General features: G+C 33.2%; 1 protein-coding gene across 1 annotated transcript in view; it reads left to right on the forward strand.

Annotated features, from left to right (window-relative positions):
- Positions 1-18,993, forward strand: part of LOC141325127 (B-cell linker protein-like) — a 31,586-nt gene that overhangs the window by 3,616 nt on the left and 8,977 nt on the right. The window contains exons 3-17 of the mRNA XM_073833613.1: positions 5,320-5,376; positions 6,032-6,078; positions 6,247-6,287; positions 9,190-9,319; positions 12,474-12,577; positions 12,658-12,730; positions 12,833-12,889; positions 12,998-13,023; positions 14,269-14,291; positions 14,685-14,741; positions 17,151-17,181; positions 17,413-17,458; positions 17,567-17,639; positions 17,731-17,758; positions 17,850-17,880. Of these exons, the coding sequence (XP_073689714.1) occupies positions 5,320-5,376; positions 6,032-6,078; positions 6,247-6,287; positions 9,190-9,319; positions 12,474-12,577; positions 12,658-12,730; positions 12,833-12,889; positions 12,998-13,023; positions 14,269-14,291; positions 14,685-14,741; positions 17,151-17,181; positions 17,413-17,458; positions 17,567-17,639; positions 17,731-17,758; positions 17,850-17,880 (824 nt within the window). The remainder of the gene's footprint in view (positions 1-5,319; positions 5,377-6,031; positions 6,079-6,246; positions 6,288-9,189; positions 9,320-12,473; positions 12,578-12,657; positions 12,731-12,832; positions 12,890-12,997; positions 13,024-14,268; positions 14,292-14,684; positions 14,742-17,150; positions 17,182-17,412; positions 17,459-17,566; positions 17,640-17,730; positions 17,759-17,849; positions 17,881-18,993) is intronic.

An 18,993-nucleotide genomic window follows, 5' to 3' on the forward strand; every position in this document is an offset into this window, starting at 1 on the left:
CCTTGCAAAAGTATTCATTCCCCTTCATTTTTTTCACATTTTGCTTGGTTGCAGCATTATGTTAAACTGCTTTAAATTAGTTTTTCCCCCACATCAATTTACACTAAATACACCATGATAATGACAAAGCAAAAATCAAATTTATTAAAAAATAAAACACTGAAACAAGTACATTGCATAAGTATTCATACCCTTAACTCAGTGCATAGTTGAAGCACCTTTACAGCCTCAAGTGTTTTTGGGTCTGATGTGACAAGTTTTGCACATCTGCATTTGGCAATTATCTGCCATTCTTTGCCTCACCTTTTCACCTCTCCATCTCTGTCAGCTTGGATGGGGGCTGGCAGACATTTTCTAGAGTCCTAGTTGTTCCAATCGTCTTCCATTATGGAGAATGCTTCTGTCAACCTTCAATGCAGCAGATTTTATTCTGAACTCTTCTCTAGATCATTGCCTTAACACAAGTCTGTCACTGAGCTCTACAGGCAGTTATCTTGGTTTTTGCTCTGATATGCATTTTCAGCTGTTAGACCTTTTCTGAGAGGTGTGTGCTTTTCTAAATCAGACTCATTCAAATGAATTTGCCACAGTTTAACTCCACTCCAAGTGTGGGAACATCTAGAAGCAATATGAATGCTCCTGAGCTAAATTTCGAGTGTCCCAGAAAACGGTATGAATACTTATGCAACGGGATCTTTTCAGTTTTTTCTTTATAATAAATTTGCACAAATGTTAAAAAACCTATTTTTTGCTTTGCCATTATAGAGTAAGGAGTGTAGATTGATGTGGGGAAAAACTAATTTAAAGCAGTTTAACATAATGCTGCAACATAACAAAATGTGAAAAAAATGAAGGGGTATGAAAACTTTCACAAAGCACTGTACATAATTTTTTCACAAAATAGCAATGTAGATTTTTTTTAAATAACAAAAGCGAAAAGTTGCATGTCAAAAGTTTGTTTAATTACAAAAAGAAGTATTCAAAATGAATAATTTGCCTTACAATCTTCTCAAATCATGTGGCTTGTTGATGAAAGTTGTGCTTGTACTTTACCTTGGAAACTAGATTTTTTGGCCTACATCTTGATATGCAAATAAGACCTAATATTTGCTCATTTAATCTCACTAAACATTCTATTACGTATTTTTTTCACAAAAGAGCAATGTATGAATAATTTAATCTACCATCTTCTCAAATCATGGATGTAAGACCTAATATTTCCTCATTTAATCTCACAAAAAATATTCTATTACATTGTTTTTTTCACAAAATAGCAATGAAGATTTTTTTTTAAATAACAAAAGCTGAAAGTTGCATGTCAAAGGTTTGTTTAATGACAAAAAGAAGTATTCAAATGTGGCTTGTTGATGAAAGGTGTGCTTGTACTTTACCTTGGAAACTAGATTTTTTGGCCTATATCTTGACATGCAAATAAGACCTAATATTTGCTCATTTAATCTTACTAAACATATTCTATTACGTAGTTTTTCCACAAAATAGCAATGTAGACTTTTTTTAAATAGCAAAAGCTAAAAGTTGCATGTCAAAAGTTTGTTTAATGACAAAAGGAAGTATTCAAAATTAATATTTTTACTTACAATCTTCTCAAATTATGCTTGTTGACAAAACGTGTGCTGGTACTTTACCTAAGGAACTAGATTTTTTGGCCTACATCTTGATATGCAAATAAAACCTAATATTTCCTCATTTTAATCTCATTAAAACGTTCCATTACGTATTTTTTTCACAAAAGAGCAACGTATGAATAATTTAATCTACCATCTTCTCAAATCACAGATGTAAGACCTAATATTTCCTCATTTAATCTCACTAAAACATTCCATTACATTGTTTTTTTTTTTCACAAAATAGCAATGAAGATTTTTTTTTAAATAACAAAAGCTGAAAGTTGCATGTCAAAAGTTTGTTTAATGGCAAAAGGAAGTATTCAAAATGAATAATTTGACTTACAATCTTCTCAAATCATGGATGCAAATAAGACTTAGCATTTGCTCATTTATTCTCACTAAAAATACTTGATTACGTAGTTTTTTCACAAAAAAGCAATGTTTTTTTTTTTTAAATAACAAAAGTTAACAATTGCATGTCAAAAGTTTGTTTTTAGGTTTGTTTTAGGTAAAAATTTGGATTAGGTGTAAAATAATGTAATTTCATGCATGCAACGGGCCCATATGTATGTATGTACAAAAAAAATAATAAACACGATGAAATCAATCATTCGGAGTTTTAAAAAAAATGTCAATAAAACATAAGTCATAATAATAGTAACATAACATTTAGTCTCAGAAAAGCCAAGCCTATAACTTTGCCAACATTGCTTTATGCTTTATGTTGAGTTGAAGCGATTTATTACAGTAATTCTTTCGTTTTAAAGTAATAATTTAAAGCATTCTAATGCTTTTCTATTTATCATGTCTGTAAGGCAAATATATCTGCTGAGTTTCAGATAATTTTTGTGAAGCCCTCCTCAAGACAGAGACGGCAGAAAGTGCATGTTTGTTGTCTTCAGCTATTTTACAAAAGCACAATGTTTTGTTGATATTGTGAGTGCACACAAATAAAAGTAGACCTTTTGCAGTTCTGAATGAGGTATTACTCTTATCTTTATGAGCAAAAATGATGGCGTATTTTAGGTTCCCACTGTTATTAAGAAAAAAATACAAGTAATCGCGCTGGTGCTCCCATTTCAGTGTGCTTTAGCTTCCACTCTCTGCACAAACGATTGGATGTGTGTCTAACAGTGCATATTAATCTAGGTTAAATGTTTAAACTAATATTGTGAAATTCATCAAGTGTTTTATGTCTATAGATTTTATTTTAGGCGAGTCGTGTTGATTTGAGAAGGATAAATTGATCAAACATGCTCAACTCATTGCCGCTGGCCGCTTGGACGTTACTTTAAAAAAACAAAAGCTTGAATTTAACAAACATAAAATGTTCCAGACATATTTTCAAATTAACTTAATAAAAGAACTGAACTATTTTAATGGCTGCAACACAGGCTCTGGTCTCATAAGTTGTCGGACAAGGGCAGGGCTCGGGCCTGTCAAGCTGACAGAGTTTGAGAGGTGAAAAGGTGAGGCAAAGGATGGCCGGATTGTGCATAAAATAATGTAATGTCATGCATGTGAAAATGGGCTGAGAACTGATCAAATAGCTGTAATTTGGCCCAAATAACAACAGAAATCATGTGTTAGGTGTTTTTCTGTTGATTAAGGGAGAAGTCAAGACTTCTTCACCTTATAAATGGTTGTGAAATGCAACAAAATGCACATATTTAGTAAGAAAGTGTGACATGCATGAGCAAAACAGACAATATTTTTAATATCAGCACCCAAAATATGTAAAAAAAAAAATTTTTTTAAATCAATAAATGAAAATATTGGATTTCATTCAGCAGATATGATGCAGGGTGGTGTTATTCATTAATACAGATGACTGAAATCTTTTGTATTATGCCTAATCCGGATTATGCGTAAAATAATATAATGTCATGCATGTGAAAATGGACTGAGAACTGATCAAATAGCTGTAATTTGGCCCAAATAACAACAGAAATCATGTGTTAGGTGTTTTTCTGTTGATTAAGGGAGAAGTCAAGACTTCTTCACCTTATAAATGGTTGTGAAATGCAACAAAATGCACATATTTAGTAAGAAAGTGTGACATGCATGAGCAAAACAGACAATATTTTTAAAATCAGCACCCAAAAAAATTTTTTTTAATTAAAATATTGGATTTAATTCAGCAGATATGATGCAGGGTGGTGTTATTCAATAAGACAAATCACTGAAATCTTTTTTATTATGTCTAATCCGGATTATGCGTAAAATAATGTAATGTCATGCATGTGAAAATGGACTGAGAACTGATCAAATAGCTGTAATTTGGCCCAAATAACAACAGAAATCATGTGTTAGGTGTTTTTCTGTTGATTAAAAGAGAAGTCAAGACTTCTTCACCTTTTAAATGCTTGTGAAAAGCAGAAATGCAACAAAATGCACATATTTAGTAAGAAAGTGTGACATGCATGAGCAAAACAGACACTATTTTTAAAATCAGCACCCAAAAAAATTTTTTTTAATTAAAATATTGGATTTAATTCAGCAGATATGATGCAGGGTGGTGTTATTCAATAAGACAAATCACTGAAATCTTTTTTATTATGTCTAATCCGGATTATGCGTAAAATAATGTAATGTCATGCATGTGAAAATGGACTGAGAACTGATCAAATAGCTGTAATTTGGCCCAAATAACAACAGAAATCATGTGTTAGGTGTTTTTCTGTTGATTAAGAGAGAAGTCAAGACTTCTTCACCCTTTAAACGGTTGTGAAAAGCAGAAATGCAACAAAATGCACATATTTAGTAAGAAAGTGTGACATGCATGAGCAAAACAGACACTATTTTAAAAATCAGCACCCCAAAAAAAATATATTAATTAAAATATTGGATTTAATTCAGCAGATATGATGCAGGTTGGTGTTATTCAATAACACAAATCACTGAAATCTTTTTTATTATGTCTATTCCGGATTATGCGTAAAATAATATAATGTCATGCATGTGAAAATGGACTGAGAACTGATCAAATAGCTGTAATTTGGCCCAGATAAAGACAGAAATCATGTGTTAGGTGTTTTTCTGTTGATTAAGAGAGAAGTCAAGACTTCTTCACCCATTAAATGGTTGTGAAAAGCAGAAATACAACAAAATGCACATATTTAGTAAGACAGTGTGACACGCTTGAGCAAAATAGAAACTATTTTTTAAATCAGCACCCAAAATTAGTAAAATATTAGTAAAATGTGTGTGTGTGTGTGTGTGTGTGTGTGTGTGTGTGTGTGTGTGTGTGTGTGTGTGTGTGTGTGTGTGTACCTGGTATTCATCACGTTGTGGGGACCAAATGTCCCCAAAAGGATAGGAATACCAGTAGATTTTGACCTTGTGGGGACATTTCTCAGGTCCTCATGAGGAAACAGGCTTATAAATCATGCACAATGAGTTTTTTTGATGAAGTAAAAGTGTGCACAATCTCCTGTGAGGGCTAGGTTTAGGTGTAGGGTAGGTGTAGGGTGATAGAAAGTACGGTTTGTACAGTATAAAAACCATTACGCCTATGGAATGTCCCCATAAAACATATAAACCCAACATGTGTGTGTGTGTGTGTGTGTGTGTGTGTGTGTGTGTGTATATATATATATAGTATTTAATTCAGCAGATATGATGCAGGGTGGTGGTATTCATTAATACAAATGACTGAAATTTTTTGTATTTCCATGTATTCACTTTTAAGGTTTCAAAACGAACAAACAGCTAATATTCTCAAAACCGGGAGAAATACGCTGGACCGGTATGATCAATGTTTCTGTGTTGCAAATCTTGTTGAATGATGCTTAAGATCCTTAAAACCAAGCATAAGTGTTTTTAACCATTTACCTGTAGATGTGTCTGCTTAAAAAAGGCTTATTTGTGAGTTAATTTGTTTATTTTAAAATTAAATTCAACTAATTTTATTAACTAATTGATTCTATTTTATTTATTTTAATTAAATTAATTCATTTAAATGTATTTTTATTTCAATTACTTAATATATTATATTTTATTTTATTTACTTAATGGATTATTTTATTTTATTTTTTTTAATTTTAAGCTAATTATCTTGCTGCAGTGTCATGAAACCTTTTTATAAAAAGGTTCTGCTTTGATTCTCTCTGTCTGTATGTGAAAAAAGGCACCAGACGCCTACCGTAACGTCTACGAGAGCTTTGTGGTGTCTTTGGAAAGACTTACTATAATCTGGCCTTTAACTTTAACAACCGTCTCATTATTCCGTTGCAGATTGTGTGTTTTTGCTTTCGTACGCTGCAGATGACATGCAATTATGTGCTTACACATTGCAATGTGAAACTCAGCATACTATCACTAATCCACAATGTGTTGAAATCAACAGCAATGAACTCTGAAGAACTTCCTGTATTTTTGGGTTGCTTTTTATTTTGTTTCAGGATAAAGAAGAAAAGACCTCCAAAAGTACCAGTGCGAGACTATCAAGGCAAGTTCAGTTGTAAAATGTGCAAGCATTTGTACCTGATCTCATCTTTAAAAACACCTTTAGCTCATGTAACTATGCAGTCAGGGGAATTTTAGTACATTTATAGATCATCAACACACATGAATGTTGCATTTTCTGACCTCATGATCATATTTTGTCACATTTCAGGCGAAGCTCCGGATTCTGAGAATGACTCTGACTCAGATTTTGTAAGTGCACTTCAGTAAAAGACATTCACAGCTCACTACGTTTGCACATTTAACGCTCAGTGACATCAGTAATAATTTAAAGGAACACTCCACATTTTTTGGAAATAGGCTCATTTTCCAACTCTCCGCGAGTTAATAAGTTGAGTTTTACCGTTTTGAAATCCATTCAGCTGTTCTCCTGTTCTCATTGAATCCTATTAGACCAATAGCATTGCGTTCAAAAATGACCATCGAGTTTCGATATTTAAAACTTGACTCTTCTGTAGTTATATCATGTACTAATGATCAGTGTTGTTTTCGTCAACGATGACGATGACGAAATCATTTCGTTGACGCCACTTTTTTCCATGACGAAAAACGAGACGATGACGAGATAAAAATGGCTCGTTGATGACTAAAACATGACGAGACTTGTGTGAGTTTTCGTTGACGAGACGAGAATAGACGAAAATGTTAGTGGGTGGTCCGTCAGACGTTTAAAATGCACGACATTTCTGCTTATTGTGCATGCCAATTAAAACCGAAAAAAGTACCTGCCGCTATGGCAAGCCGTTTTAGCATTAAATACTCTTTGCTATACTAGTATGGCAAGCCGTTTTAGCATTAAATGCTCTTTGCTATACTACTATGGCAAGCCGTTTTAGCATTCCATCCTTGTTTGTCTTTTATGTTTTAAAACATTCCTTCATTATTGTAATTATTGGTAAAAATATCTGCTATTTTCAGAACTTATAAGTGACACTACCCAACAGCAAAATACTTACTGACCTATATTAATTTGTTAAAAGACTACTTTTCCCCCAGTTTATTGACTAAAACTAGACTAAAACCTTTTTGACTTTTCGTCGACTAAAACTAGACTAAAACCTTCTTGACTTTTCGTCGACTAAAATTTGACTAAAACTAATAACCATTTTAGTCCAAAAGACTAAGACTAAATCTAAGATGGTTGTCAAAAACAACACTGCTAATGATATTACTGCGCCTGCTTCGGCCATATTACGGCAGCAAACTTCCTTGACTATTACGCCGGAATGGGAGTGTAGTTCCTAATCTTATCGGCCTAGAAAATTACATTTTCCGCCGGTATTAGTACACGATATAACTACAGAAGAGTCAAGTTTTAAATAGGACAAATACCGAAACTCATTGGTCATTTTTGAACGTGATGCTATTGGTCTAATAGGATTCAATGAGAACAGGAGAACGGCTGAATGGATTTCAAAACGGTAAAACTCAACTTATTAACTCGGGGGGAGTTGGAGAATGAGCCTATTTCCAAAAAAAAGTGGAGTGTTCTGTTAATGCACAATGCAAGAACTGTAGCCAAAAGGCATGCAACTCAATTTTCTACATCTAAATAAAACATCTAACTAGGGCTGCAACAACTAATCGAAAAAATCGATAATGAAAACCATCGACAACAATTCTCATTATCGATTAATCAGGTCCCCACAGTGCACGTAAAACTTCAGAGGGTCGTGTCAAATAGCAGCACTGAATGACGCATTTCTATGGACGAAATGCATCTAAAAATAGTGGAAGAAACAGAATGAGATGCTGCAGGAGAGTTATGTGACCCAAGCTGCCCAAAGCATGAGAATTCTTTATTTTAAACTTTAAGATGATAGCGCAATGGCTTGCCATGTGAGGCGCTTTGACAGATCCGTTTGCATCCTCAGCATGAAAACTTTCAGTTTACGGTCATATTCTTATCTGTAAATGTCACAAATTCGCACAAGCATTTCTCTTTATGCATAAAAGTCCATCCTGACAGTAGCAGTAAAAGTGTGTTCCTGCAGAACATTCCTCTCATCTGTTGGTTAACACTGAGTTTGTTTTTATTCATCTTTATTATCTGTATTAGGCTATTATTTTCATTTTTAAATGTAGAGATTTAAAATAAGTTCACTTTAACAAATTGAATAAAACTAATTTATGTAAGGTTTGTGCCACTGCTGCTCTACACTAACAGCATTGGTGATTATCAAAATAATTTTTAGCTTTCTGTATTGCTTAGTCCTCCAATATGCATAAGCTCTTTAGTAACAGTAGGCTATTTCTAATGCTATAATTATTGCGGTTATCTATGGAAAAAAAAATAATCAAGGGCTTTATAGAGATTTTCTTCAGATATTTGTGACCCTGGACCACAAAACCAGTCTTAAGTCGCTGGGGTATGTTTGTAGCAATAGCCAAAAATACATTGCATGGGTCAAAATTATTGATTTTTCTTTTATGCCAAAAATCATTAGGAAATTAAGTAAAGATCATGTTCCATGAAGATTTTTTGTAAAATTCCTACTGTAAATGTATCAAAATGTAATTTTTGATTAGTTATATGCATTGTTAAGAACTTAATTTGGCCAACTTTAAAGGTGATTTTCTCAGTATTTTGATTTTTTTGCATCCTCAGATTCCAGATTTTCAAATAGATGTATCTCGGCCAAATATTGTCCTATCATAATAAACCATACATCAATAGAAAGCTTATTTTCTGAGCTTTCATATTATATATACACATCTCAGTTTTGTAAAATTTTAACTTATGACTGGTTTTGTGGTCCAGGGTCACATTTGTCCTTTCTATTTATTACAAAAGGTGGTCTAATAAATTGTTAAGAACTGTGTTTTCATAGATTTCAGCTGGCACATTTGTTTGAAGGACATTGGGCAGAATGTAGAATAGTGTGATTTTTGTCAGTAAAATAAAAAAAACTTGGATTTTTAAAGCAGATTAATCTAAAAAAAAAAAAAAAAAAAAAAAAAAAAAAAAAATCAACCAACTAATCGATTATCAAAATAATCGTTAGTTGCAGCCCTAAATCTAACACATTTCAGTTTAGTTTCACAATGTTTACATGAAAAAGCTAAACAAAAATGTTCTTGAAAATTATTACAGGACAGCGATACGTATGAGGACCCACAGGGCGATCATGACGACAACTACGAACCTCCGCCGAGGCTTGAAGGTCACATGAAGGCCTTTACGGTCAGCCCGTCCATCACCAACGCCAGAGGAGAGTATGTGGGTGAGTATCACAGCTTTCTGTGTCAGAAGGTCAATGTGAAATCCAAACTGACTCCATTTACTTTCTGAATTGTCATGGTCACAAGCCGTATGTTAAGCTCTGGAAATGTGCACAGCAATGCAGTGATAAAACTAGGGATGCACTGAATGTTCCGCAACTGATATTATTTGGCCGAAAATAGCAAAACATTTCTTTCGGTGTTTGATCAAATAGAGACGCGCACTAATGCAGCAAACATGTGGGCAATGTGGAAGCATTTAAAACTGTCTGAGAAAGATGCAAAAATCATTACAAGCACCGACAGCGAGAGACTGTTTAGTATTGCATCCTTATCCAGGGTTCAAAGTCCAAAGTGCAAGGAAAATCTGCCTGAAACAGCATGAGGAGAATCATTCATAAATCTGCTGCTGTCAGCCAAAAAGTAGTATTTCCTGTGGGTTTCCGCCAAAATAAAAGTCAACATTCATAAATGTTAGTATTGTAATTTTAGTGTTGTTCTATAAAATAAAATAAAAAAGACAAAAATAATGATAATAATCATTATATGGTATAACGCCTAATATGTGACCCTGGACCACAAAACCAGTCTTAAGTCGCTGGGGTATATTTGTAGCAATAGCCAAAAATACATTGCATGGGTCAAAATTATTGATTTTTCTTTTATGTCAAAAATCATTAGGAAATTAAGTAAAGATCATGTTCCATGAAGATTTTTTGTAAAATTCCTACTGTAAACCTATCAAAATGTAATTTTTGATTAGTAATATGCATTGTTAAGAACTTAATTTGGACAACTTTAAAGGTGATTTTCTCAGTATTTTGATTTTTTTTCACCCTTAGATTCCAGATTTTCAAATTGATGTATCTCGGCCAAATATTGTCCTATCCTAACAAACTATACATCAATAGAAAGCTTATTTATTGAGCTTTCATATGATGTATACATCTCAGTTTTGTAAAATTTAACCTTATGACTGGTTTTGTGGTCCAGGGTCACACATATGGTATTTTGAGCACTTCCTATGTTGATCTGCCTCCTTAGGATGAATCACTTGTTGTATTCCCAATTTGTAAGTTGCTTTGGATAAAAGCGCCTGCTAAATGAATAAATGTAAATGTAAATTTCAACAGTTCTAGTAACGCATTTATTGTAACATTCTCCTTTTGCTCAGCAAGGCTGCATTTATTTGTACATTAAAAACACATGCCTGATTCAAGAAGAGGGTCTTTAACCACTGCCAACCACGTTTTAAATTAGGACTTCTTTCTATTTGCATATATAATATTGCATCACTGTTCCACTACAGTAAGTGAGAAATTTAAAAGAAGAAGAAGAAGAAGAAGAAAAAAACAAAAACCACAAATATTTTTTAAAAAGGCCATTATTTTGGTGTGATGTCTACAATATTTATTGTTCAAATTTATTCTAATTAGGGCATGCATAACCAATGCTTTTCCTAAGTAGCCGGACCAAATGTTTGCCTTACTTGATTTGCACATTTTTAAATAGAGATCCATCATTTTGTGAGATAAAATGGAAGACACTTTGCCATGAAAATGTAAAAAATAAAAATTAAACCAGAAAATAACAAAAAAAGGCAATAAAATTAAAAAATGAAAACAGAAAATGCAAAAACTGAACCAAAAATGGAAACTGCAAAAAATAAGGATCTAAATATTAAAAAAAAAAAAAAAAAGTAAATAAAACGCATATCTCAATGATAATAAAATGTTTTCGTAAAAAGGTTTTCAACCCAATTTGGACTCTCTGGTATTTGCATATATAATATTACATGGCTGTTCCCCTACAGTAAGTGACAGCTTTAAAGAAGAAAAAGAAAACAAAAATCAAATATTTTTTAAAAGGCCATTATTTTGGTGTGCAATAAATTTGTACAATATTTATTGTTTATCTTTATTCTATAGGGCATGCATAACCAATGATTTTTCTAAATGACAAGATCAAATGTTTACCCTTTGCCTTTGACTTCATTTACTTTCTGAATTGTCATGGTCACAAGCCGTATGTTAAGCTCTGGAAATGTGCACAGCAATGCAGTGATAAAACTAGGGATGCACTGAATGTTCGGCAACTGAAATTATTTGGCCGAAAATAGCAAAAAAAATTCTTTCAGTGTTTGGCCGAATACATTATACCAAACAATGCGAGTACGTTATCCTGATCAAATAGAGGCATGCACTAATGCAGCAAACATGTGGGCAATGTGGAAGCATTTAAAACTGTCTGAAAGATGCAAAAATCATTACAAGCACCGACAGCGAGTCTGTTTAGTAATCCAAAGTGCAAGGAAAATCTGCCTGAAACAGCATGAGGAGAATTATTCATAAATCTGCTGCTGTACGCAAAAAGTAGTATTTCCTGTGGGTTTCCGCCAAAATAAAAGTCAACATTCATAAATGTTAGTACTGTAAATTTACTGTTGTTCTGTAAAATAAAATAAAAATGTAAAACAAAAATAATGATAATCATTTCAACAGCTCAAGTAACGCATTTATTATAACATTCACCTTTTGCTCAGCAAGGCTGCATTTATTTGTACATTAAAAACACATGCCTGATTCAAGAAGAGGGTCTTCAACCACTGCCAACCACATTTTAATTTAGGACTTCTTTCTATTTGCATATATAATATTGCATCACCGTTCCACTACAGTAAGTGAGAAATTTAAAAGGAGAAGGCCATTATTTTGATATCTACAATATATATTGTTTACCTTTATTCAAATTAGGGCATGAGGTAGTACAACAAAAATCATGCATTATATATAATATTAATTCATGATTGTGAATGATTCACTAATGCACTTAATTCCAAAGAACCCTACATTCTCACTCTCAAACGTGTTATATTAAGAAAAAATGGGTTGCATATTTTATGTAAATTCTCCCACATGTCTTTCCAAACCTCTGTGACCTTCTTCCATTAAACACAATAGGTTTTGAAGATGTTTTTTGTCCTTTCTGAAACATAAAAGCCATTATATATGGACTATAAATAGTGCTTCTTTTGTGCAAATGTGAATAGAACTAAATCGAGTTGGTGATGACAAAAACTAAACGTTTCAGTTCTACTGAAGGAAAGTTCGGTTAGGCACCGATGGCATGTAAAACTAGACTTCCTGTGTCTTGCAGACAGCTGTCGTGGTCGACCGGCAAAACCAAACCATCCTTTCCATATCCAACAGAGGCACAAACCCCCAAGACTGACCCACCGCAATCTGGCAGAGGAAGATGATGTAATAACAGCTTGTACTGTTTACACAGACGTCTATTTACTGCACAATGAACTGATACTAAAGCACTTTCCTCCGTTCAGGGTGATTACATTGAGCCGGAGGACGAGATGGATGATGATAATTACATTGACCCCACTGAGAAAACACTAACAAGTAAGAAGATGGAGGAAGGCGTTTATTTTGTTGCGCAATGAATTATTAATATGACTGTAATCGGTAAATCAAGCCCTAATGGTGTGTAATGTCTGTTTACAGAGCCGCCCATTAACAGAGCAGTCAAACCGGGTATTTCTGCTCATGCAAACAGTCCTGGTGAGATTTAAATCAGATTATTTCACAAAGTGCACAGTTCCATGATACTACTTTCATCAAATATTGAAAGCTCATATATTACACTCTAATTCTCCTCTCTTTTTTTAGATTTCTATGAGGTTCCAGATATGAAGGTGAGCTGAAATGCATATCTTGTTAGAGTGTAGTAACACAATAATGAAAATAATGTTTTTGCCCACAATAATTATTATTATTGAAATTAAAATCAGAAAAAAATATAAGTAGCACAACATCATGCATAATAACCTTTTTTACAATACTATTTTACAATAATTGTTATATTTTATTACTACAATCTATAAAGAGGCGTGCAAAATAAAATGCATGCAAATTAATTTATATTTATATATATATATATATATATATATATATATATATATATATATATATAATTTGCAAGCATTTTATTCTGCATGTCTCTTGTTAGTACTAATAGTAATACAATAAAAAAAATTATAATTATTATGAATGATAATTATTATTAATGGAGCTAAAATCTGCAAAAATTATAGGTGGCACAGTATCATGCATATTTTCGTAATATTTAATCATTTTTTTATTATAAAATTAGAGAATATTATATTTATTGCATTTTTATATTTATAATAATATTTTTTAAATAACATTTTATATTATTTTCATTGTTTTACATTTATTTTTAAATGTGGTTTTATTTCATATAATTTTTTTTTTACAATTCTGGCTTAAAATTTAACCTGGAGAGGCAGTACAACAAATACAATCATGCATTATATATAATATTAATTCATGGACTTTTTTTTTTTTTTTTTTTTCTCAAAGATTTTGCATGCAATGCATTCTTGACTGACTGATTCTGCTCTGACAAATTGCGTTGTGTTAGAATTCTCAGTCTTAAAAAATAAATAAATAAATCATGCATTTTATTTTTAGATTCTAGTAATACAATACTGAAAATAACTATAATTATTATTAATGAAGCTAAAATCAGCAAAAATGATAGTACAGTATCATGCATAATATTTTAAGAATATTTAATATTTATTTTTAATAAAAAATAATAGATTTATAAAGAAATGAAATTGTATTTTTTATTTATAAAATATATTATATTTATATTTTATTCATAATGATATTTTATGATAATATATTTTAACATGTTTTTATTTTTAAAATGCAATTTTATTAGGATTTAATTTATTTGTACAATTCTGACCTGAACAGGTAGTACAACATAAATAATGCATTATATATAAAATATTAATTTATGGCCTATTACAAATAATAATTATAATTTTGGCATGCAGTATGACCTGTACATGTTCTTGACAGTCTTTGTGTGATTTTGCTTTGACAAAATGCTCTGTGTTTATTTATAGGAGAATTCCCAGTCTAAGACAAGGTAAAACTCCTTCAAATCTAGCCACCCTTTTTCTATATATATATATATATATATATATATATATATATATATATATATATATATACCTTAACATGCTGAACTCATTTTTCTTTAACAGTAATTACAGCACTAATGAAATTCAATGTGGATAAAAACATACTTATCACAGTGTTGCTCCGCTCTGACTTACAATTTAAGGCAGCAATTACAGCACATGAAGATGAGACATAATATTCACACATTAAAATCTACACTGACGTAAACAGAGTAACAGTGTTAAAATGTCTGACACTTTCTAAAAGAGTAACAACAGCTCTTCATGATTCAGTCCTGAACTTCCTCATGCCTACATCACATGTTTTCCTTGTTCTGTTGTTCTATTCTGATCAGCAGGAGTAAATCCACTCTACAACCCAACACACAGAAGGCGCCACCTAAAGCCAGTCCAAGGTTGTACACAATCATTATTATCTGAGGACAAATGCAAAACACTAGATCAGCCCTGCATTAATCACTGTTCAATTATTCAACACCCTTACAAACATCTACCATCGTAACCATATGAAAATACAGTACTTTCTATCAAAATACATTAGATGCATATACACTGCCGCTCAAAACTTTGGGATTAGTAAGATTTATAATGTTTTTCAAATGTTTTTCTTGTATTTAATATACATTCAAATTTAATTTATATCTGTGATTATAGCTGAATTTTCAGAATCAATACTCCAGTATTCAGTGTCACATTATCCTTCAGACGTCATTATGATATGCTGATTTATTATCAATGTTCGAAACGGTGCTGCTTAATATTTTTTGCAACCTGTGATACCTTTTAATCAGGATTCTTTGATCAATAAAAGAACATCATTTAATTAAAATAGAACTGTTTTCTAACAATATACACTACTGTTCAAAAGTTTGGGTCAGTCAATTTTTATTCTTTCTTTTATTTGCAAGAAATTAATACTTGAACTCACCAAGAATGTGTTAAATTAATAAAAAGTGATGGCGTAGATTTACATTGTCAGAAAAGATTTACATTTTTATTAAATTATGTTTTGATCAAATAAATGGAACTTTGCTGAGAATGAGACTTTTTTTTTTTTTTTTTAAAGTTGAGCGGCAGTGTATATACAGTTAAGCCCGAAATGATTCATACCCCTGGCAAATTCTAACTTAAAGTTACTTTTATTCAACCAGCAAGTTTTTTTTTTGACCGGAAATGACACAGGCTTCTCCCAAAAGATAGCAAGATGATGTACAAGATGACTCATCTTTTATTTACATTTGAACAAAAAGTGGCATGTCAAAATTATTCATACCCTTCTCAGTAATCAATAGAAAAGCCTTTTTTTGGCTATTACAGCAATCAAACGCTTCCTATTATTGCTGACCAGCTTTTTGCATGTCTCCACTGGTATTTTTGCTCATTCAACTTTCAGCTCTTTCAGGTTGGAGTCTCCTTGCCATAACCCTGATCTTTAACTCCCTCCACAGATTCTCAATTGGATTTAAGTCGGGAATCTGGCTGGGCCACTGCAAAACGTTAATGGTTTTTTTCTGCTAACCATTTCTTCACCACTTTTGCTGTGTGTTTTGGGTCGTTGTCGTGCTGAAATGTCCACTGTTGCCCAAGGCCAAGTTTCTCTGCAGACTGCCTGATTTTGTAGTTGAGAATTTTGATGTATTGCTCCTTTTTCATGGTGCTGTTTACTGTGATTAGGTTCCCTGGTCCACCGGCTGAAAAACACCCCAAAACATTTGGTTCCCATCACCATGTTTGTCAGTGGGGATGGTGTTCTTAGGGTTGAAGGCTTCTCCTTTTTTACGCCAATTGAAGGCTACATCATTGTGGCCAAACAATTCTATCTTTGTTTCATCTGACCATAAAACAGTAGAGCAGAAGTCTTCTTTGTCCAGATGAGCATTTGCAAAGGCCAAGCGGGTTTTTGTGTGCCTTATCTGGAGAAGTGGTGTCCTCCTTGGTCTGCGTCCGTGGAACCCAGCGGTGTTCAGTGTCTGTTGGACTGTCTGCCTTGAGATGTTGCCACCAACAGAGCCCAGATTCATCAGGATGGCCTTGGTGGTGATCCTTGGATTCTTTTTTACCTCTCTCACTATCCTCCTGGCCAGCACAGCTGTCACTTTTGACTTCCGACCACATCCTCTGAGATTTTTCACAGTGTGGAACGTCTTGTGTTTTTTAATAATATTTGCACTGTAGCCACTGGAACTTCAAAACATTTAGATATGGTCTTATAGCTCTTTCCTGACTTGTGAGCAGCCACAATACGCAGCCGCAGGTCCTCAGTGAGCTCCTTTGTCTTAGCCATGACTGTCCACAAACCAACAGCAGAGAGCTTCTGTTTTTCTGTTGAGTTGATTAGAGCAGCTGTTCCCAATGAATCAGGGTAATTAGGATGCTTTAGAACAGCTTGGACTATTTGGAATGGTATAGAACTTTCTATTTTCCCATAGACTGTGACAGTTTGCAAAGGGTATGATTAATTTTGGACATGCCACTTTTGGTCTAAATGTAAATAAAAGCGGAAAAAAATTTTTTTCCATCGTCTTATCTTTTGGGAGAAGCCCGTGTCATTTTCGGTCAAAAAAAAACTTGCTGGTTGAATAAAAGTGATTTTAAGTCAGAATTTGCCAATGGTACGAATAATTTTGGGCTTGACTGTATACACATATTTTTTCAGTTTCATTATTTCAGTTCTCTAACAAAGCTAAACATTTGGGACCTTGACAATGTCATCTTTAAAAAGACTACAGAATATGTCTGAGAAATGTGTTTTAAAGAAAAGAGTTAAGTGAACAAAGTTTTTCGTGTTTTATCTATTTATTCAGAATGAACATGAGAAGGCCAACAATGAGTCCAGTGAGTATTGATGATTTTTATTACATATGTGTGTGTGTGTGTGTGTGTGTGTGTGTGTGTGTGTGTGTGTGTGTGTGTGTGTGTGTGTGTGTGTGTGTGTGTGTGTGTGTGTGTGTTTTGATAAGTACATAAAAAAGTGGTGCAAATGATTAGCATGTAAATAAGTGAGCTATATGTACATATAGCAGTGTAAATGCATGTTTTGAATGGAGATTCCTGTGTTTTAAGCAGGAACCACAGTCAGAGGATGAGTATGAGGTGTGTGACGCAGACGACAGTGAGTATCAGTCACAAACCAGACCTGAACAAATGAATGCATGGAAAACAAATCACAATCACAAACAGGCAACCATGTACTGTATGTAATGTGCATGATTCTCATTAGGTGTTAATGAAGGACCAGAGGAGACCACAGATGCCCGGAGACCTTCGATACCTACACCACGACCTAGAGACATGTAAGTGACTCCTTTAAACCTTTAACAATAATAAATCTAATCTGTCATACCAGATTCACTGTCTAACAGTTCATCCCTGCTGATCTTTTAGGAAGAAACCAAATCCTGCTGTGATACCGGTATGGACTCCTTTATCTAATCTGTTCATGTAATCTACACTGTTTAATGTAAAGTCCAAACATTCAGTGATAAATTTGTCCATTTTTGCAGAAACCAAACACTCCTCGAAGAGACAGCGAAGGTAACTATCAAAATCACTCATGAGATTGTCACAGAAAAGCAAAAGCAACAATTATGTTAAGAATAGAACAGCATATTGCTTGCGATATAATATATAGTGCATATTGCAGTATTTTAAATTAGAGGATGCAAAAAAGAATCCTTTATACTATGATAAATGTTTTAAGTGGCAGTATAAGACACTGTGGTCATGTGACCTTATTACATTGCATTTGTAATTCAGCAAGAGTTGCCCATTAGGCATCTCCAAAATAAATCCAAGTTTAAAAGTCTTAACTTTTGCATCAGTGAAAGATGTAGTTTAACAAACGTAAGCACTAATTTATAGTGCACAATTTGACAGATCCATGCATGCACACAGAAAATTAGCATATAGAGTTGGCTGCATGTTTCTGACACAGTATTCCACAAAGTAAACTCATGCACAACTATCTATGCATGATCTATGCATGCATACAAAAAATATTGCACTGCACAAATATTCAATAAAGCTTCCTTTTATAATCCACAATTTTGCAGACTATTACATGCGTATCGAATATTAGTATATTGCATGGTTCTGGTGCAGTATTCCACAAAATAAGCTCCAATTTATAATGCACAATTTGGCAGATCCATGCATGCACATGGAAAATGAGCAAACTGCATGTTTCTGACACAGTATTCCACAAAGTAAACTAATGCATGATTTTGCAGATCTATACATGCATACAAAAATATTGTACCGCACAAATATTCAACAATGCTTAATTTTTTAATCCACAATTTTGCAGATCAATACATGTGTATTGAAGATTGGTATATTGCACGATTCTGGTGCGGTATTCCACAAAATAAGCTCTGATTTATAATGCACAATTTGGCAGATCAATGCATGCATGCATAAAGAAAAATTGCATGCTGCATGATTTTAATGCAGCATTCCACAAAGTAAGTTCTGTTTTATTAAGCAGAAGCTGGCAGCCCCATGCATGAATGCATATAGAAAATGAGGATACTGCATGTTTCAGATGCAGTACTCCACAAAGTAAACTAATGCATGATTTGGCAGATCTATGCATGCACAAAAAATATCGTACTGCACAAATATTCAACAAAGCTTCATTTTATAATC

The sequence above is a fragment of the Garra rufa genome, chromosome 2 (assembly GCF_049309525.1).
Source record: "Garra rufa chromosome 2, GarRuf1.0, whole genome shotgun sequence".
In the NCBI taxonomy this organism is placed as follows: Eukaryota; Metazoa; Chordata; class Actinopteri; order Cypriniformes; family Cyprinidae; genus Garra; species Garra rufa.